Below are 23,370 nucleotides of genomic sequence, written 5' to 3'. Positions count from 1 at the left end.
GGTCTAGGCGCTATGCGTGTCACAGACATCCTACAGACATCCAGACAGAGAGATTTTGAGCTTTATTATTAGTAAAGATAGCAATTTAAATCTACTGACAGTCTGTTCCAGAACACTGCAAAGTATTCTGCAAGAGCTTTTTAAAATGTTTTTTTCAACAATTAGTTTTTAAATTAGATTTGATTCTGAAACTCAAAACATTGAGAGCAATCATTCGTAGTACATAAAACTCACCTTAGTCTGCGAAACATCCCCAAATCTAGATGATATAAAGTTGTCCCTGAAATCTCAATCAGGAACATTAATGGTGAATCTAATGCATTCAATATTATCATTGAAACTGTCAGAAATTTCACCTTGATACTGCATATTCAGAATAGATTATCGATATCTAACACCTGTAGTTAATTTATTTAATCGATAGAATTGGCTTCTCGATCGCTATCGTGTCTAACACTCGATAGATCTCTCTTCCAAAGTATCGATAAATTATGCAGCGCGATAGCTTGATATCTCGCGTCCTGATGTTACACCTGATGCTTTAGTATTCAAGAGCCGCTATTTTCGATGTATTGAATATAAACCTAAGCGTATAGCTTCATGAATATTCAATGCGTTTCCTATTATGCACAAGCCTCGGCTTCAGTATGTTTACTTAGTATCTTTAATTTCCATCCTACTATCAGAGTTGCATGAAAATTGTGATATTGTAAGAAGTAGGATGTAAAATTTCCAGAAATTTTGAAACTGAAAGAAAAGAAACCAAGGTTTTTTTCTGGAAAAAATTGGAAAACATTTTTAAACAAATAATTTTCTACCAACTAAAATGCAGTTTAGTAGTAATACTAGGCTGTCATAAAAGTTCGTAACACTTTGCTAAAAATAATTTTTTTTAGCTTTTTGATTTTTTTTTTTTTTTTTTTTGTTATTACTTGACAAGTAAATTTTCAATTTTTTTGCAAGTGATAATATAAATTTGGGATACCCATAGTATTTTCTTACAGAACATTAAAAAAGTGCTTAAGATCTAAAAATATATACCCTCTTTATTATTCTTACTTCTTAGAAATATGTATACATCTTTTACTATAAAAAAAAACGTTTTTGTTTTCTAACTGCCAGCATATTTCTAAGTTCATAACGCCAAAAACTACCCAAATTATTCAATCATCATTCGGATGTTATTTTTGATTCGGGTGTGGGTTTAATAAATTCTTAAATTATGTTTTTGGCAGAAAACGTCCGTTTTCCCCTTTTTTTAATTGGAAAATCAATCCATTCTTTTAAGAATTAGGATGTAAAATTTCGAGAAATTTTGAAACTGAAAGGGGAAAATTCCAGATTTTTTTTTTTGGAAAAATTGGATAAATGAAAAAAACTGATTTTTCAAAAACTAAAATGTACTTTAGTAATATTTTCTTGCAAAACCAAAAAGTGCGAAATATCTAAAAATATGTTATTTCTATTCTAAGAAATTGTATACATCTTTTACTTAAAAAAAAAACTTTCTCTTTTTAAACTGCCAGCATATTTTTAAGTTCATAACATCAAAAATTTTACAAATTACGACTGTTGATTTCGAATAGAGTGTGATTTCATAAATTGCTAAATTAGCTTTTTGATAGAAATGTTTTTTTCTTACTTCTTTGTAGATTTGTGACTCCAAATGAGAAAATTTGTTTTTTTTTCTTTATTTTTTTTGTGTGTACATTATGAGATTATAAACAAGAAGTTGTTTTCTCTCTCATATATTTTTTTACATGAGTTAACATAGTACATGTGTATACACTACACAAACATTTTTCACATATTAAAGGGAAAATTCATTAAAATTTTACCTTAAATATTTCCACTATTGGTTCCACTTTTTTTTCTGACTGACATATGTACACACGCACATTTCTTTGTAGCAAACCAGGCTTTATTATTAGTTGTTTGTTTCTAAAAATTTATTTATTAGATATTTATTTTCATTTTAATTACTTTTTATCATTTGTTTTCACTTTCTAACGAGGAATTTTTACGATTGCTTCAAGTTTTTTTTTTTTTTTTTTTAAAGATTTTACAGTAAAATAGACAAAGTACTTGTTTGTTTAAAAATACCATTAAGCCAAAATAAATAAATAAATAAGGAATATTGATACGCTACGTAAATACTTTTAAAAACGTTTGAAAATATCCGTTTTATCGTCCTCGTCTAAATACCTTCATAAAAATTATATATTTGGGGGATTTTTTTTTAAAGGTTTATCCTTTATAACCCATTTTTTATCACATTCTAATTCGAACAATTTTAAGTTCGCTAAGTACTATAGAGTGCTTCATAAAAGCTGCATGGGGGAAAAAAGCTCTTTATTTAGGTAGAGGATCTCTCTCTCTATCTTTCCGCTCTCCTTACTTTCTCTCTCTCTCTCTCTCTCTCTCTGACTGTCCTTACATGCAAATAAATTACAGTACAAGGATTGATAATGGGGTTAAAGTCAAGGGATCTGGAAGATTTTATCTTCCCTACCGGTAGCCCTGATAAAGATATCATTTTCGTCAAAAATATTAACTCATGTTCCTTAAAAACTAACGTTTAAGTATTAAACATCGTATTATTTTCAAGTGATTCCATTTTAATGTGGATACATTAGCTCAGTCAGGTTACACGGACTTGATTTTTATTTATTTCACACATCAGCACATTGTGTTAATATAGTAGAAGATTCATTAACTTGTTCCGTTCCCAGAAAATTTGATAAACCATTAAGCATTTCTTCTGAATCTGCATTGTTCCCAGACAGAATAAGTGTGTAATCTGTCAAAGATCTCTCTCATCTGATTCCAGACTTTGCCCCACCCATGGGATTCGCACGTGCTTATCTATTTTTCCACCCCCCACCTTAGCACCTTATCATTGGCATATGCCCACCTCCTTGTCTTAAAGTCGAATGAAATTTCCATATAAGGTGACCGGACCTTTGCTTTATATATTTCTTATCGTTCACTTATCAGGTTTGCCTCCTAAACTGATGCATAAAATCTCAAAGTAAAGTTTCTGAAGATAAGCATTCAGATGGTGCTAATCTTGAGTTTTTGTTATCTGATTGTCAGGTTTGAATATTGGAGAAGATATTTATTTTATGGGACGATCAAAAAAAAAAGAGACCATGGGAATAAAAGCTTGAAGAATGAGCAATGAGGTTCCAAAATCTAAAACTTAATGTAACATCGAGTTTCTAAAGAGCAAAACTTAATATGACATTACATTTCTGAAATCCAGAACTGAATATGACTTCGAGATCAGCTTAGGGTTTTGAAAAATCCTCAAAGCGTAACTACGACCATCTTCGACTCAGCTACCTTTAGTCAGAAAGGTGTGCACTAGGAGCGGCGGCGACTGTACATATCTGTGACACATACAAATCATTATTTTTAACAGCAAAATCTTCTTTTAGAAAGTTGATACTTATTATAATAACTAGAAAATCGCCCGTCAAGGTATGACGGGTGAAAATTGCTTCTACATTTAAACGAAGTATTCGCCTCTTTGGTGATATTTTCTAGTTGAAATTCTAACCCTAACTCCAGTGGATTAACCCTAAACTCCAGTAGGTAGCGTTCATTCTTGACCAGTTTCTTCATTAACCTGAAATGAGTCTTACCAGTAAAACAGTTAAGTTACCGGATCGAGTTCAGCCTTGTCACAATAAAGCCTTTCCGCCTTTCCCTGCATGTTCAGCATTAACAAAAACATATTATCTAATTATCATGCCGTTACACGAGTTTCATTGTTGAAACACACGCGTTACTCGAACATCGGTTATATATATATATATATATATATATATATATATATATATATATATATATTATATATATATATATATATATATAATATAATCACATTATTACGTTTGAATCAATGCGTTGTCTAATACATAAAAATGTTTCCAATTATTTTCTCATGTCACTACAAAAAAGAAACACAACAAAATTTAAATAAAAACTTTATGTAATCGATCATCACTTCTCAATACGCAACACCATTTTAGAGAGTCCATTATGCCTTCACAATCTCTCATTCTTTCATAAACTACGAGAAATAAATATTTTAATAAAGAAATCAAATTACAGCATTCATCTAACGCATAAAGCGTTTTACAATAACGTAGAAATGACTTTAATTTTATCTCGACATTTGAAAATCACTTACTGATCTCTCCAACTCGGAACTGCTGATGAAAATAACAGAACGCGAAATAAAATAAAAACGAAATCCTAAAAATCACTTCATTTTAAATGAGGGAAAAAAAGTATAAGGAAATGAACAAAAAAGGTCAGGCAATTGCACTTTTTTTGGTAGGTCCATTTCGACCCTCACTTTAAATAAATATATATATAGTATGTTGGTATATATATATATATAACTGTAGTTTTTTTTTTTTCTCAAAAGCACACGTAGAAAAACGGGTGATGATTTTTTTCCAGCCCGCTCTGATTTTGGAAAAAGGGTCATTTAATAAGCTTATCTAAATTTGAATTTAGATGAACGATAAAGAATAAAACGCAGCTCGTTTAAAACTGCAGAATCTAATGATTATAGTTTGAAGTGGGGAGCCCAGGGAAAAAAATGCCGTTAAAAACAGGGAGGATTGGATAAAGTATGCATTTATTTTCAACTCCGCCTCGCGTTGGAAAAAAAAATGGCGAAAAAAAAAATTCTACCCTTTTTTTTTTCTTCCTCTAGTGCTGTCGCGTATGTCCAATTGAGATACGGCATTTTTGTTTCTTTTTATCATTAACCTTGCTTAATGCAACTTTAAGACAACGAATAATGATAAAAACTGCTGTATGTATGTTTTTTGAATTAAATATTTTCTTCAAGAGCCGTTTGATAAATTATTTGAATAAAAAGAGGAGCTGAGAAAAAACGGGAGTTTCAAGAAAAAGGGAAAAAAAGGAGGGAAAAAATAGGGAAAGATTTTTTGCAGTGATTGTTATTATTGTGTAATCAAATTTATTTCTTCAATGTTCGATGATTGTAGAAATGAATGTTAACAATGTTCTTAAAGAACAGCATCGGTTGCTCCATTATTCAAGTTGAATTATTTAACGCTACATTAAACATATTGACATGAAACTTTTTTATCGCTGAACTATCGTTAACTCAGCTTTTGAAAGGGGAAAATGGGGAAAAAAATTAACGGGAGGATGGTAAATCACCCAGAAAAATGATTTAGCGCCGGTTGTAAAGGAAATGAGTGATGCAATTTAGTGATGCTTACCCCTGATTAAGAATGTAATATCTTAGGTCTCTTATACCGTAATTGTAAATGAGTCATGTTGCGATGCAACGCTGAAAATCAAAATAATAATAATAATATGTTGTAGACTATGAATACTTGCAAAAGTTAAACAGAGTTATGAATGCAAAAATGTGCATTTTAAAACAAATTTGTGCATTTGTAACGTTGTTTAAATTCGGAAAATATGAGGTAAAGTGAAATAGAGGGGTCATTAAGCCTTCAGCCACACCTATCTGACAATATTTTAACTATGATGTTAAATATGTTGTTGATTCTATCCAAAAAATAGGTGCCTCAAAAGATTGAAGTTTAATTATGTCTAAGTTTGATACTCGCTTTGTAATATTTTTGATACATCAAAAGTACTTTAAGTTGTTATAAAGTGACAAATTTCTTGTTATCAAACATTGATTGAGACCTACTGTTGTCCAATAATACATTTTACTCTCTTCATGTAACTTGTAAAACAAATTTCCAATTTATTCACTTCAAAAAAATGTAAGTTATTACTTTACTTTAGCCGTTGTTCCCCAACGTATACTTTTTAGCACAAATATACTTATTTATTTATTATGAATACTTACTTTAGTAGCTTTATAATTACAGTTACGAATTTATTTGAAAGTGTGAAGAAATACATAATATGATTTTTACGATAAGATTTTTTTTCAAGCTATTCAGATACATAAGATATTATTTAAATGTTAGTATAATCCGATTTGAAGCTATCAGTAAATAAATGAGTTATTTTCTAGCCATTAATAAATACTTATTCAAAACTGAGTAAATAAATGAGCTACTATTTAATCATATGAAAGAAATTGAAACAAAGAGGAAATACATGGACTAGACATTATAATAGAAAAAAAAAGAGAGAAATAGTTTCACTACCGTTACGTACAGGAACTGAAATCTATTTCAAATAATATCTATATTTAAAATCTATGAAGAAACATATGAGGCAGTGAGAAGCAGAGGGATCTAAGTGGACGCGTTTTAAAGTTTTGAGAAAAATGGGTTTAACGTTCTGATGCTAGGTAAGCTTTCATTTAGAAAAAAAAAATCGAAATCCCGCTGCATAGCAGCGTCCATCAGGGACACTAGAACTTTCTGTTTCCCTAAAACAGAGAAGATACTTTTCTAACATTTGCAAAGGTTATCGCTAAATTTTCAATTTTGGCACTTATATCCCTTTGCTCCTCATATGACCTACTTTCAAATAGTTGCAACATGATACTTTAAAAAAATTAACGTGACGTAATTTCACACCATTAAAAGGAACTTATTTTTAAAAAAAAATGAAAAAATATAAAAGCTATTTTCTAATCACTTTTTTTAACTGTGATCAAAATTATGATATGTTTTGTACAACATTTTTAACTTGTTCATAAATATGTTGTTTTTACAATGTATTGTGATAATGTATTTACGTTAGTAAATAGAATAGTTATGTGTTTTTGAGAGAGTAATCTTTTCTTACAAAGTTAAGAAGTATAAAAGAAAAAAATGCGTACTGCGAGTATCTATAAGATCAATTTTTAAACAAAATAATTAGAAACTGTTTAGAACGTATGATAATGGGCAAGAATCACTTAATAACCATAAGTACTTCCTAATTCTGAGAAGACTTGATTTAAACCTATGAATAAATAAGAGCCAAAATTTCAAACTGTACATCAAAACGTATTTCAAGTTATGAACGAGGAGAAGCATGACGATTTAAATTTCTTACAGTTATTTTTAATGGACCTGTCATTTTGCTCATAGATGCATCACAAAGACTATGCTGCGCTTGTTGTCAGAAAATTGTATTCAATTTGTATCACAAAATGCAGTAAAGACTATTACCCTTGTGTTTTCATTCTTAGGAAATCTTCAGGAAGGAGTTAAGCTCCAAGTCGCTTTTAGACTGATCTAGAATGTGTCCCATCTGCAACTCAAAAAAAAAAAACAAGCAAACCTACTTTGAAAACTCAACTTAAGCCCACTCGCCGCCTTCACATGACTGCTTTTGCAATACTTCTTTAACTAATTTACTATTATGGCATAAACAAGAAACCGGGAAATGGTATCAAGAAGCCTGGAAAATCTTTCCTTTTCGTAATATTGGGGGGAAAAAATAATGTTTAATTCGAGGAAACGTCAACATTGAAAACGAGCTGAGGTGTACATCACATGAATTTCTTTTGCGCCAATTTAATGATAATACTTCTTTGGAGTAAGAAAAGAAACTTTGAATATTTTTACCCCAAGTTTGTGGTGAATTGAAGCAAAAAAAAAAAAAAATATATATATATATATATATATATATATATATATATATATATATATATATATATATATATATATATATATATATATATATATATATATATATATATATATATATATATATATATATATACAGATTCATTTTCACAATATTGGACATTTTAATGTGGTTCAATGATTAACTCTCTTAATACCGCCAATTGTGGCCAAAGAGAAACCAAAAATTTAAAAAAAAAATGCCAAATTTGTCGCTAAGTTGGCGAGAAAACTTGGCGACCAAAAGCTTGGCGATATGTTGCCAAGGGTTTGCTTAATTATAACACCATTTGAGTTTGCATTGAAATTAACAATGATTTTCCCCAAAAAGGTGTAAAAGACTCCTTTTTGAAACATCCGAATGCAACTAAAAGGAGAGGTGCACAACTACACCCCACCAGGAGTCTACGTACCAAATTTCATTTTTCTAGGACATACCGTTTTTTGAGTTATGCGAGATACATACGCACATACACACATACGTACCTACATACAGACGTCACGAGAAAACTTGTAATTAGTTCGGGGATCGTAAAAATGGATATTTCGGGTGTTTCTACCTTCTTAGGCATATATTCACGTGCGGTCGGGTTGAAAAGAACACCAATACTCATTCGGGGGTGAGCAAAATGGAAATTAAGGCCGATTTTGGCGTGAAATTTTTTTTTTCGCGAGTACAACACTTTTTTTACTTCGTAGAAGGAAGTAAAAATGCATCACTTTCAAAAGTTATTTTGAAAAACTTAAAAGTAAAACACTGCTCTAAGCAACAATTTTGTCCTATTACAAACTGTTTACTAATGAATAGATTTTTGAGCCTAACTGCCTCATAAAAATACAATTGCAAGAAATTTCATTGAATGGAATATTAAACATTGTGGCAAAGTTGACATTCTTTGTCTTTTCTGTTAACCTTTAAAAGTTCGTTAGTTTAAAATTCAGGGTGTACTTCTTAAATTTTTAACTAAATATAGATCTAGCGGAATATTCTTTTAAATTTAGTAACGTTGAGGCCTGAGCTAGAACTAATGTGCGTAAACTAACTACTGCAAATGAAGCACATAAGAAGCAATGTGGTGTGAGTGCTAAATTAATATTTTGAAAACAGTACAAATGGCAGAAAACCTCTAATTGTTTGACGGCTTAACAGTCCTAGTAAGAGCTCCTATGCACCGGGACTCATAAAACTTTTCCATTGAAGCCTACATTTAAACGCAAATCACACTCAAAGTTTTAAAAACCCCACTTACATACCTATACTAATTATGCCTCACATCAAAAGCTTTTTTAACCAAGTGCAAATTTACAGATGTTGATAACAGTACAAACTGTAAAACCTAATTTTAAAGAAAACTTTCAAGTAAATAGTCCTCAGATATTTTTCCCTCCTTTATGAGTTTATGAGCAGAATAGATTTTGAAAATTGATACTTTTTAAAAGAAAATAATGAAGGGAAAAAACGAATGCCCTTCGATCTGATTTGTAGATAAACAGAGTCGAAATCAGGCGGAAACATATGGTCAGTGTTGATTATTGTGAAGGAGTAATCGCCTCTCTGTTGGCTTTACTTGAACCAGTACCGGGGTGAAGTAAGATTATAAGTAAGATTTCCGATACTTCCGCGGGAAGTTGGAAAAGAACTCTGATGATAAACCGTGTAGAGCATTTTTGACAACTCATTTTCGCGAGATTAGATTCATAAGAATTTCGCTTCATTTCCTTTTCAAAACTAAGCTTAATTCTTCATTTCTTTTTTTAGCTAAATTTCTCAAAACACCATATCTTGGACAACAGAAAATGTTTACAACGGTTTGGTTGTAGCTCCTGATAGTAATGAATTCTTAATTTAGCTTTTTTTTAAAGAAAAAACAATGCTTTGAGATAAAGGAAGAGCTGCATAAATGTTTTACTTGCCAATTGAGGCAGCGAGAAGCAAAGGGATGAAGTGGACATTTTCAATTTTTAAGTAAAACTCGTTTAAAGATTATAGCCACCAGGTAGGCTTTCATTATTTTTTTTTCTAAATCATACTGTATAGCATTAACTACCAGGGCTACTAGTACCATCTCTTACCCCAAAATTGAGCAGAGCTTCACCTAACATGTGTACTGGTTACTTCCAAATTTTTAATTTTGCCACTTACATCCCTCTGCTTCTCACTGCCTCAATTGCTGTTTGCCACAATTTCAACTGTAGCCACTTTTCTGAAGTAGTGGCTATTTTTTTGACTCAAAGTACTAAGTGATTTTTTTTTTTTAATTTGTTGAAACTAGTGGTTTTAAATACATTAGTGTTCAATTATTTAATGTTCACATTATACAAAATTAGTTCATAAAAGCTGCCTCTTGACTATGGTGGAAAAGAATTGACCAATTGCTTCATGCCTTCTGCGCACTTCATGATAATGAATGCTCTTTATCTATTTTTTGAAGTGATGATAGAGGAATTTTTTTCATTCACTCGCCCTAAACCCGGGAGCTAGGGAAAGTATAGGGAGATTGTAGGATCTAGATGCTATTGATGCTTTTGCATCTGAGTAGTATCTCTCCTTCTTGCGTGCAGCTCAACCCCCCCCCCCCCCGGCTCAGATACTTCTGAATCAAAAAAGGGGTTCCTTTAAGCTCCGGAACACGTATCCTTAAGGTTTTTTTTTTTTTTTTGCAAATCTGTACCTTTAAAAACTTTTCATTACTATTCCTTACACGCTATTCGTTACACAAATTTCTCTCTTTAAGCCTATGTTCAGAAACTCAAAACGTTAACTATATAAATATTTAAAATTATGCAAATACTTTAACATTTTTAATGCATGTGCTTCTAGGGTAAAAGAAGAAACCCTTTTATTAAAGCATGCAGATGCGATCTCCAGGATGAAAATCATCCGCAAACCATGGAGTTATTTAAATAGCACAAAAAATTTCCCAACATTTGCAGGATTTTTTTTTCTCTTAACTTTTACATGAGATCAATATAAAAAGAGTGAAACTCATCATAAGATACCGCGATTTAAATCAGATTTAACATTAAATTTTAAAAAGCCCCCCCCCCCTTCAATTGCTTTATGGGAATTACATAGAATTTCTAAATAGTGAGAGGCTTAGATGAAGGCTAATGGCGAAACTTAATGAATCCGTTTAGAACAACCCAACATTAATTTAAGTGCTTTTGCTTAAAATATCTTTTATGATTTTTTAAAATAATTTTCATTTCCATGTGCTTATTAAAACAATACATTCTTCTGAAAATTTCTGGAAGTGTAAATCTAACATATTGATAGCGACTAAGTACAACTATTTTGTACTTAATCATAACTTTATATTAATATTTAAATACATATATTTATTACGAGCGCTTGTGATGACCACTTGGCCAGCCTAGGTTAATAAATTTTGCTATCCATAAAAGAAAATAGTTTTTGACGAAAGGATGTAAAATAACGTATACAAATTTTAGCATTTATATATACGTCCGACGCCCAGTTAGGTTGTTGACATTTTAAACTTTTTCTAGATGCATCATGTGTTTTCAATATTTAGTTATTAATTTTAAATAAAGATAATTATATATTGTACTTTTTGGTAGCAAAATAGCCAAGTAATTAAGTGCCTAAAAATATAAACAAAATCATTAAATTAATATTTAAATTAATGCTAATAAAAATAACATTTTAAAATATTTTAATAACTGAAATCCGACAAAATAAAACGATTTAAACTCCTCCCCCACATACTGAGTAATCAAACATTATTTTCATCTTTATACACAACAAATACGTTAGGATTTCGCTAAGTGCGATTTAAATGAAAGCAATGAATTTGAACTAGATTAAATTCCTTTTGAAAAAGGTTAGGAATTACAATTTTTTTATTCTGAAAATTACCTATGCAACGGTAATGCATATCTTTCAAAACGAATATAAATAAGGGGAGGGGCATTTCACGGAAAAACGGACTTTTTACCTGCACGTGACAGTTAATGTATTTCATTAAAAATAATTACTTAAAAAAGTAACGAACAAAATTTTGTTGCTTAAACAAATCGTAAAATTATGTGTAATTTCTTAAACAAAAAATTTCGTCCGTTACTTTTTAAAATTACTATTTTAAAATGAAATAATAGCCGTCAAATGCGGGACAGAATGTCTTTTTATCTAGGGAATGGCTTTAATATAAATAGGACAGGCACGGCAAACTTTCTGGAGTAAAGAGATTTTTGTTTTCTGTAGTGGTAAATTGTTTTAAAAAAAGTCAATAATTAGTATATTCATCACTATTAAAAGTAATATAGTAGTTATATGCTGTGAAACGTATATTTTATGAAACCAAAAGATTCATTTAACTTAGGGAGATGACTAGTGTAAGTAAATACGAATACGATAATAGTAATCTTTCACAGGGGTACATAGCTTTGCTAAAAATCCCAATTAAATGTGAAAAATAATAAAAACACAGGTATGTAATATCTGAGAGTTCTGTGGAAATAAATAGAGAAACAAAGTTGTTTTAGATTTTGTAAATATTCAGACATTTAACTTTTTGCAATTTTCGAGGCTTTTGTCACTAAGCGTATTAAATGATTTGATTTGAACAACGGTCAGATCTGAAAATTGTCAAATTGAAAAATGCATATGTTTCACCATTGTTTGCTATGCACACAAGTGTTCAGGACCAGTGGCGTATCCAAGTGGAGATTTCTATGGTCTGGACTCACTCCGAAATGAGTAAGTAAATTTAAAATTGGAAAACGTCAATTTTTCGCACACAAATTCCTAGGTCGAATCGATAGTATGAAAAAACTCGAATACGATACCATTCAGAGGCGGATACACAGAATACCATTTTAGAGGGAGGGGGGAGTCATGCAAATGAATTTCTTCTCAACCCCAAACAAACCTACAGTTTTGGCACGAAAACTTTCTTAAACTGCTTCAGTGTCAATAAAAAGCACGAAATAAGTCACGAATAGGGCTCCTAAGAGGCATAAACATTGCAAATTAATTTCATAAGCAATGAAGGAAGAAATTTCAAAAATTCACTTTTAGAAATATTTAATTAATTGAAAAGGACAACTGAAAACGTTTACATTTTATTCATACAGTGTTTGAACACAATATGAACGGAAAATATTGTCGACGGTTTAGGAGGAAATCATGACCCCATGACCCTCCCCTTGTATCGCCACTGACACAATTATACATATTTCTTACTCTTTGTATAATACTGCAAAAATCAAATTTAAAAACATACATTTTTCATATAAAATGTAATATTTTAACAAAAAATTTATATATGATACGACAAAATACACTTGCAGTGTAGTTGCTGATACGAAGCAACTTCAATGCCAAAGCATGGTTTTACTAGTCTATGTAAAAAGAGGGTTGGGATTCAAATGTTTTAAAAACCAGATCTATTAGTTAATAAGATGATTTGAACAAAACTGGATTTGAGGATATCAGGTACTGACTTAGGTTTCTCCCCATTTTTATTTATTTCTTTATTATTTATTTATTTATTAAAATGCATTGCACACTACAGAAAGAATCCAGCTACAGTAGCAACAATATAAAAAAAGCAATTAAAACAAACTATACATTTAAAATATTAAAACATAAAGACTTGAAAATTGTAAAATGAAAAGTTAAAAATATCTAAATCATGACAATGAATGTTAAAAAGTTTGTAAAATTTAAAAAAACAAAAATTATTAACATAGTTCCGTCTGGTAAAAATATTTTAAAAATAAGAATGACTCCTAAAAGTCCTACTTGGGACAGTAAGTTGTATCGAATTGACAATATATGAGCAATCAATTAAATTATGTAGAACCTTGCAGAAAAAAAAGAAGCCACAAAAGTTCACGGCGTGATTTAAGAGTGGAAACATTATAAATGTTGCATAAATGAGAGTAAGAATAAGTTTAAAAAATTTTGGTTATTAGTTCTGTAACATAAGTAATAAACAAATTTGGATTGAACCTGCTCAAGAGTTTTAGATTTATTATTGTAATAGGGATTTCAAATAAGAATGCAGTACTCGAGTTTGGAGCGCATAAGACAAAAATAAAGCGTTTTAAGCGCTTGCTCATTAGAAAAATCTTTAGTCTTGCGTTTAAAAAAAACCCAGAACCTTATATGCCCTTGAAAAAAACGTTGTTAATATGTTGCGTAAAATCAAGGTTAGTATTGAAAGTGATGCCCAAATCCGTAGCAAAGTCAGAGACGCGATAAACACTGTTGGTCAATTTTTATAAAGAGGCAAGAATGGCTCCGATCTGCGACTGTAACTCAAAACACTGCATTTACTAATATTTAAATAAAGCCTATTCACCATGCAGCACCGGTGCAGTTTATCTAAATCAATCTGTAAAAGGGTAGCGTCAGAGATAGTGCGAATGTTTCTAAATGGCTTTAAAGCATCAGCGAACAAACGATTAGTCCCCACCAATATTGAAAAATATAACAAATATTATTTATGAATAAAATAAAAAGCAAGGGTCCTAAATTAAAAACTTTATTTTTAAAACTTTACATACAATTGGGTTGTTTCTGAAATTTTAAAAGTTTTTTTTTTCTGAAAAAAGCATGCTAGGATTTAGACATTTTTAAAATAATTTGACAAAATTTAATATTTTTTAACAATTACTTTAAACGATGCACATATTGAAATTCATTTTTTTACGCTTCTGCACATGACACAAGTGATGAAATGCCATTCACTGATGTCAGCAAAGCGTTAATATTTAGTTCACTAATGGAGTAGCGCGCGAAGTGCATCACTTGTGTCGTCATAAAGACCACGTCTAATTTCCAAAATGGCACATTTAAACAAATTAAACAAAAAACAACTGTTAGGAAAGTAATTTTTTTTGGGGCTCCATGTTATTTTTATTTATTTATTTATTTATGTTTTTGCTTATTCAATCGATTTTAGTGACCAAAAGTAGTACTTTTGACTGATGGAAACAACCCCATTGGACCCCCTCCGAAACGAAATCCTAGTTACGCGTCTGTACAGAAGGTGTGCTTTCCCCCTAAAAACAAGGGAGCACCTCCCCCTAATAATCGTAAAGACCCTCCCCCCCAAAAAAAAGCAAGAACCCTCCAAAAATTTAAAAAATACCTCTCAGAACATCCCCCCCCCTAAAATTTAAATGGCGCAGTCTGCGCCATGATCCCCCCCCCCAGGTGGGCACCCCTGTGTTCAGGGAGGGTGTCTCAATTTGATGGTCAAATTCTACATGCAGTCTTCAGGGCCATCGGCTGTGTGCGTGTAGTAGTGAAAAGTGTTTGGGAATGACAATTTGCAGCTAAATTTCTAATTGAACTACAAAAGATATGTTCTACACTCGACCCCCACAATTAGGACAAACTTAGACATATTGTATTTTTTAACCGACTAATCTTTGAAATACAAACTACTGCAGACTCAAAATAAAATACAAATGTATGTCATCAGAGAACGTATTAGCGCTTTTTTTTCTTTAAATTGCATTTTAAAAACCTTTCTTTTTCATAAACTTTGCATAAAGTACTCATAGCATACGTTCTACTTAACATATATCAAAATGTATTTTTGCAAAGGAGGAGATGCTCTTTCTTAAAAGATTCTTACAATTACAGTGAATCCGTGAGAAAGTAGTTTTCTCTAGTAAGTTGACGCTCTTGTGGAAGTTATGAAATCGACAAAAGAAACCTCAGTCTTCATCAAAATTACTTTCTTTAGCAGTCAAAATAATGTATTAGAATTAGTAATTATATATATTTTTAACTAATTTTAGGAATGAAAAACGCCATACAAAACGTAAATGTATCGATTACGCTGAAACACAATAGAATAAAATCAACACAAAACGATTAATCTCGTCGGCAGATCAGATCAGCATCACAACGGTGCCGAAATAAATAACTGTTTAATTGTTGACATGAAAGAGAAAACAAAAATTTATTTGTCGGAATGGAAAAGAAAATGGATTTCTTGGAACATATGCTCAGGCAGCTGATTAATTACTCGTTTCATCAGAACTACATTGCCCCATTTACTTATTAATCGGTAACCCAAAAAGATGGGTATCTTTGCCCTAAGGTCACGTGAATGGGTTAAAGTTTCCTGTGCTCAATGATTTTGACACGTTCTTGACAAACGATAAGTATATAACAGTTGGTTATTTGAGGTATATAATTAAATGGACATGGACGCTTACCACAGTAAATTCAAAGTATTTAACTTTTTAGTTTGACTAGCCTATTTGATCGCATATCAGATATTCATCAAGCACATTATATGAAGTTATTACGTTTACATGAGTTTTTTAATTAAAAATATTTCCTTTAAAAAATGCAACTCTATTGTTTACCTAGTTTATTTTTAACAGCTTCTGATACGCAACAACCAATTATAATTGTTTTCTTGTGTTAGAGTTGTATTTACAGGTTACGACTTCACCACGAATAAAAATTATTTTACAATTTTTTTCTTTACCTTGACAAACTCACTTTTAAACATAGTTGCTTAAGTTACTTAAAACATTTATGTTTGACTTGGTCAATTGCCAAGGAGTTTGTACTGAGATGCAAAATTATTTTGCAGTTGGCTAACCTCTTTCACATGGTTCTGACTTGCAATAAGTACATTTCAGTACCTTAGAAATATCAGCGTAATATGTAAAAAAAAGAGTTGTTAGAAGTTGTTGAATGTTAGAAGTTAGACCGACCAGAGAATGATTCTTTAAGCGTAATTTCAGTTTTAAAAATTCATTACCTCGTTAAAATCAGTTGCATTTGATACATGATAGCAAAAAACCTTTTACTTGAATGAAATATAGATTTTTTTAATTGGGAGAACTTTTTCCGCTCCTGCGTTCAGGGCCCCCGAGAGCCAGATTGGGCCCCCTTCACCCCTAAAACTTGCTAAAGTTTATTTCTCCGATTCCTAGCAGGGCCCCCTCAAGGGACAGGCCCCTAATTTCCAAATAGGCAGACATGGCCTCTGTTTGACTCTGCTTGGGACCTGTTTTTTTTGGGGGGGGGGGGTTGAAATGACAAAAAAGTACACCAATCAAATGAATGAAGTCCGGCAACCTGTTAACACAAATAGCCTTTTCTAATCGTTTTTTTTTTTTTTTTTTTCCAGAAATGTATACGAGACAAAGCCCGTTGCTCGGTACTAGAGCTTGTTCATTCACCGGTCAGTCTGATAAAACTTATGGTTGACTTTCACATGGAATAGAAACACAAGAATTGAACCACAAGAGGGTGAAACACAGCGGTGAATTTCGAAATGCTTTTAGAGGCACGTACTCGATCACTTTTGTTATTGTAAATACACATTATTGTTTGACCTGCGCTTAATTTGAAAAAGGGTAAGTTTCATTTTGAGACTACCTGAAAGAAAAAACATGTCTTAAATTAACGTAATGGCCTTGTTTTAATCAAGTCGATGCAGGTGTTAAAATATTATGTTTGAAAGTACAGTAACCAGTGTAATAATAAAAAATATACTAGTTATATTCCTAGTAAACAAATGTAGCATTTGAATAATAAGTATTTGAAAATATTTAATATGAAAAATATATATTGAAAATATTTATTTTAAGAAATTTTACGCGCCCCTACAAGTTATTATAATTTGTAGTTTTGTCCAAGTTTTCAAGCCACAGTTAAACGATAAAATGGATTTTATTTTATAAACTACACAAGTTGTATGGTATTTAAATAACAACGGAATGCTTCTCTCTAATGGAGCTGTTTTAGAGGCTTTTACCTTTTGCAGACTCAAAACGATTCATCCGATCTTTCATAGGGTATCCCTTTCGGACGCCTTTACTGTGAGAATTTTGACACCCAGTGTCCCCACCACAAGGGGTAGCACCCGGACTGTCTTCCATACGAAGATGCACTAGAAATTATTTTTTCCAAGAGTACTCAGAGCGAAACGAATACTCGGGGGGGGGGGGGGGACCTTTAACACTTTGCAAAATTATACACGTGGACGCTGTCGAGTTTCTGCACCTTGAAAATCCACTGACTGGTAATCGGGTTCGAACCTGCGTCTTTGGGCGTAAGAGCCCAACGCCTAACAACAACACCCCTCTGTCGGCACTAAGGAATGATGGAATCAAATCTTTAAATATTAAGCCGACCGGTAGTTAATAACAATTAAGCGGTGATTTCTGTCTGCATAGGCGTTAAAACATTAGTATTGTCTCTCTCCTTCCACGAGCAAATCATCAAAAGTAAAGTAAGAGTTAAAATAAGTAAGTAAAGTGTTTTAATTAGATTAAAAGATTACACATTGCCATAATACTATTAATTGATTAGATTAGATTTATTTTTTTAGTTTTGGAACCGTTTCACAAGCTCTTTGATTGTTAGAAATGGTTAGAGCTAGATCGTTTCAATTTCTTTTAATTTGGAGTAATTATTTTAAGCTTTCAAATTATAATAAATCCTTTGAAGAAACTTCTGCACATATGCAGTTTTTTTTAAAGACTTTAACGATTCATAAAATTTTTTGGTTATTTTTACTATGTTAATTCCTGGATATAAAAATACCACAGGTCCAAATTTGGCAAAGATCAGGCGTAAACTGTGTGGATTTACATAAGGAATATACACGTAAACGCAAATACTAACACACAAATACTCATGCATATAGATAATAAATAAAGTAAATGTTTAGTTTCTCATTCCATCGGATTCAAATATTTCTATGTATTGGAGTCTTATCGATATTGGAGAAGATCCATTAAGGAAACTTTTAATATTAAACAGTGTTGCAATTTTAAAAAGAGCAAATAAGAACGAAGGAAAAGCATCAGAGAAAAGAATTACCATCTCAATACATTAAAAAAAAAACCCTTAAAGTTAAAAAATCATACACATTATCATTTTTTTAAAAAGAAAGTCTAATTTCAACTCTCTATGTTTCTGAAATAACAGCATTATTTATTTGCAAACCTATTTATCATTTTAATAATCACTGAAATATGAGCTCAGATATTTGAATGCAAAAGGATGTCAGCTAAAATATTTAAGTATTCCAAAATAAAAATTTAAGTCTCTTTGGCATTAAGATGCGCACATTTTTTGCTTATAAAAACTTTCAGATCGTTTCGTTTCAAAAATGATAACATTGCAAATAACTCGCCATCTCAATAAGTTTACCAGCACATCGATGGCTTTTAGACTGCCGGAACCAACCTACTCCACATATTGTCAAAAGTTATATATATATATATATATATATATATATATATATATATATATATATATATATATATATATATATATATATATATATATATAATTACTTGGTCATTATTTCAACTTGCATCAGTAGAAAAACCGAGTAACGTCAAATGTTGTTTAAAAACAGAAAAATTCGTTGCCCTTAAAACCCGCTAAGAGATCATCCACAATTGATGTCACTCTTTGAAGGGGGGTTGTGAAATTGTGATAGTTTGTTTCAAGGGGAGGGAAAGGGTAATAAGAGACGTTTTTTTACACACGTTTGTGAAAATATGCCTATGAAGAGCAGAGTTACGTGTGACCAGGGGAGGGAGGGGGTGAGGTGATGTGTGACCTTCGTGACGGAAGAGGGTTGGGGGGGGGGGGCAAATTTCTTGAAAAAAGTGCGACGTCATTTATATATGGGCAGTGTCTAATTGCACCATGTAGTATGAACTTAATATGTTTTTATTATTTCCTGTGAAGTTATCTATCATAGAGTTAGCTAGTTTACAGTCTGAATTATTGATAATCTGCCTTTTGAAATTTAATGCTAAAACTATTTAATGGTTTATTCGCCAGGTTATCTATCCATATGTACACAAATTTCAGCCTCACGTGTCGTACAAATCTTTCCATCACATACTTCTATAAAAACGTTCGGCTGATTCACTTTCAAAACTATCGGCAAGGCGTCTTGTTTTGAAATTTGCCTGAAGAATCCCACACTGTGTTTACTTTTAAGTCCAATCAATCAATTTCTTAAAAATATCTTTAACTTCTCAACATTATGTTCCTCAATTATTCCACATTTGTACTGTAGTAGAAAGATAATCTCCCAAGATTAATAAAAACACAATACATAAAGCGTTCAATTAATTCAATTGCAATAAGAATCAGCGAATTTATTTGACACCACTTATCGTTGAAGCTTCTTTTCGCTGTGAAAATACCGTTTCTATTTCATACTGTGCATTAAACTTAATCCTTTCACCTAAAATATTAACATAACATGTATGCGAGAGAAGAATCAGTTTTCCTGCACTGAAGAAGCGAAATCGTTGATTTCAGAGACACATGTATGCAGCAAAATATTAAAAAAAAAAAAAAACAAAGTAAAAATGCCCAAATTTTCAGATTATTGCAGGCATATGTTTCGGGGTCACAAAAAGTTCCTTTTTCTATGCAAAATAAGTGAGCTTGTGGATGAAAAGTCATCTGACAGAAGTACCATCCATAGCCCCCTTAACTTTGCATTGACAAATGGGTCCCTTGTAACCACGTAGCCAGGGGCGTGCACAGAAATTTTGGAGCCCGTCACAAATGCGTTTTACGGGCCTCCCTCCATATTGTTCACCCCTACGTCCCTACATATGTTTCATCCCTCATTTAAAAAATCTCAGGCCCCCTTTAGGCTCGGGCCCGGACCAACAGGTCTTCCTTCTCCCCCACTCCTGTAATTTATTTTCATGGGTACATAGCATGAATTCCGTCCAATATGTAAAAATTCATTTAAATCAAAACATGTAGAAGCTGAGCTCACGTCAACTCTCATGTGAGTTAAATCCCAATCATGGGCGATCATTTCTACATAATTACTCTGATCTTGTAACATCCGTGCCAGAGTGCCAGAGGATGGTGAAGTAATTCAAAAGATATTCATTGAACAAAATTAACAATCATTTTTTTTTACATCAAATGTTATATTTTGATTGTTTTACTAATATCACCTTGTCGGCTCAGTTTACAATTTACAATTATTCTAATAAATCATAATTTAAAATATTATTAATGTATAACAAGTTAGTTACAATGAAAAATCTTGACGCTGTTCCCAAAAATCACTTATTTTATGCATTTTCAAAAACAATCTTTACACAAAAAGAAGTCTGATTTCAAACATTTAATTTATAAGTACTGTTATTATTATTTTCTTAGGTAACTTAAATACGGATGGAAGTGCATTTTTAATGTAACGGCTATTAAATAATGAGTATGATGAATCATAATATCGATTTTTAGAACTTTTAATTAAAAATGGGGAACAAAATGTTTACTTCTAAAGAGTTTGAATTAATATTACATCAATCTAAACGATCCTTCAATAGTAATCTACAAAAGAAGAATATCTGCGTTTTTTGGTTGAAAATAGTGGTAGAACAACTTGGTTATTCTGCACCGTAAACGATTTTTTTTTCGAGAAACAAATTTAGGACTTTGAAAAATTTAAACTTAAAAAAAAAAAAAAAATCAACAATCGATTCAAGCGCTATTGACTTTTATTTAAAACATCAACAAGTTACGAATGAATTACTTAATTAAACAAACCAACGGTTGTACCCTGCCGTTAGAACCAGCTCCGAATATCGAAGAGAAAGCATATTTCAAAAAGACAAGACGAACGAAGCAGATAGAAATGAGATATAAGTCGCGCAAGTGAAAAGATGTTTCCCAATATTTACACCGGCAAATATGTTGACATGCTTTTCTTTCATCAAAACATGATCAGTTTTACGCACAAAAAGAGGATCTGACCCATAGAGTTTTAATTTTCCTACTCTGAAACAAACTTTTGCCCTATTCTGAGAATAATTACGTTCAGACCGAACTTGGAATAATCTTAGAAAGGATCATCCCTACCGTGATGGTTGTCGAAACCATGCCGTCAACTCACCGCAGTGAAGCGGCGTTGTCTCTCACGGTAACCTCCCGCTGTGAAAACCGCTGAGAAAACTTCAACACGATGAATAAAATTAGCGAATCAATTTTTGATTGAATTTTTAAACATAGAAAACAATAGAACACTCACGTTTTAGAGGTTTTGGGTTCGACTGCTTTCTCCTGGACATGTAGAGCAGTTTTTATTTCAGCGGGAAAAAATATTTTCCCACTGTTAATACAAAGACGTGTGTAGCGCCTCGGACTAGATGATCCTTGATTGATGCAGTCTTTGATCAAATTGACAGTCAAAGGCTGTAGAGAATACTGATGAAGTATTTGAACGCAAGTATCACTGTTTTAGTATAGCAGCGACGGCTGCTCCATACGTCCATTGCATTTCGTCGTTTCTTTGCTTCTCCGGCGTACTCTGGTTCAGCCCCTTTTTCGATGTAGGGTTGCCGCGGAAGAAGAGAACTTCTGAGGTGGAGCGCGTTCGTCGCCAAATTTCGCGCGGGTAATTTAGCAGCGATGCATCTATTGTTTCCGTTTCGTAAAAAGGCGCCAAATTCAGATCAGCATTGGTAGGTCGCTGAAGCATAATTGCCCGATGACTGGAGTTCTAAAGTACTTCGTGTAATATTTCAATAAATATGAGATAAATGACTTGCTGTGTGTGTAAACAAAATATATTTAAATAATATTTATTTTAAATTAATGCATTGCTTCCCTTCAATGGATTTTGATAATTATTGAAGGTACTGGAGCTCAGCGCTGAAAACGAGGGTGGGGGGAGGGGGACATTCCAAAATGTTAACCTCAAAAAAAAAGTTAAAAAAAATACCTGATGTGTGAAAATGTATGCTCTTATTGTATTGTATTTTCTCAAATGTCATAACGAGGCACAAACGAAGACATTCTTATAAAAAATTAAGTAATATTTTTATCGTAAATAAGCAAGAAAAAATTGAACATTGTTGAAACATAGTACAGTAATTGTTCTTTGACTGAAAAGAATCGCAAGTAATCGATTTTAAGAACAAAATTTTGCTATTTCTTATTTTAGTCATTTTCAACCCTGATGAAATTCCTGCGCAATCAAGCTTTGTTATGAATTATTTTCCCCGCTATTAGGATGCAAATCCGCAAGTTTTCTTTGCTATTAAAAAATGATTATAAAAAAAGTGTTTTTCTCACCACCTTATTCTTTATTCTTTATCTTTACTAATAATAAAGCTGAAAGTCTTTCTGTCTAGATATAAGAGAAAGTCTATGTATAGAAAGTCTTCATGTCTCTCTGTCTGAAAGTCTGGATTTCTGTAACGCGCACAGCGCCTAGACCGTTCGACTGATTTTCATGAAATTTGGCACAATGTTAGTTTGCAGCATGAAAGTGTGCCGTCCCTCGAAGCGATTTTTTGAAAATTCGGTTTTGCTCTTTATCTCAAACCGAACCTTCTTTATTTTGCTCAATTTTAAGAACATTTTACCCAGCAAATTATCATAGCATGGAACCGTAACATGTGCGGGCAAATGAATATATCAAATTGGCGAAAAAATTCATTATCCGTTATTTGTAAATATACAGGCGAATCAGATGACCTTTTACTTTTCCACTACGGGCAAAGCCGTGCGGTTACCACTAAATAAGAATAAAAGTGCATCATAAGAAATACTGCTAACGTTGATTTCGGTCATATTGGCTTGCTGTTTGAATAATAGGGAGTGGGACATTTTTTCTTGACGAAAAGGATTAGGGTGGCTCGAAAAAATCGATTTCCTTTTTTCTTAATTGCGTTATCTTTCAAAAGTTGTAGTTTGGTATCCTCAATTGAGAAGGGGGGGGGGATCTAGTTTGACATCTTCAATTCACGCATAAGGTTGAAA

The 23,370-nt window shown here is 32.0% G+C and overlaps 1 protein-coding gene across 1 annotated transcript in view; it reads right to left on the bottom strand.

The window, feature by feature from the left end:
- LOC129220703 (zinc finger protein ush-like) overlaps nt 1-21,695 on the bottom strand; it is a 219,777-nt gene extending 198,082 nt beyond the window's left edge. Inside the window, exon 1 of the mRNA XM_054855132.1 lies at nt 21,635-21,695. Coding sequence (XP_054711107.1) covers nt 21,635-21,674 — 40 coding nt within the window. The 5' untranslated portion in view covers nt 21,675-21,695. The remainder of the gene's footprint in view (nt 1-21,634) is intronic.
- Between the last annotated feature and the right edge of the window lie 1,675 nt (nt 21,696-23,370).

The sequence above is a fragment of the Uloborus diversus genome, chromosome 4, assembly GCF_026930045.1.
Source record: "Uloborus diversus isolate 005 chromosome 4, Udiv.v.3.1, whole genome shotgun sequence".
Classification (NCBI taxonomy): domain Eukaryota; kingdom Metazoa; phylum Arthropoda; class Arachnida; order Araneae; family Uloboridae; genus Uloborus; species Uloborus diversus.
Note: the sequence above shows the minus strand (reverse complement) of the source record. Positions and strands in the feature narration are given on the sequence as shown.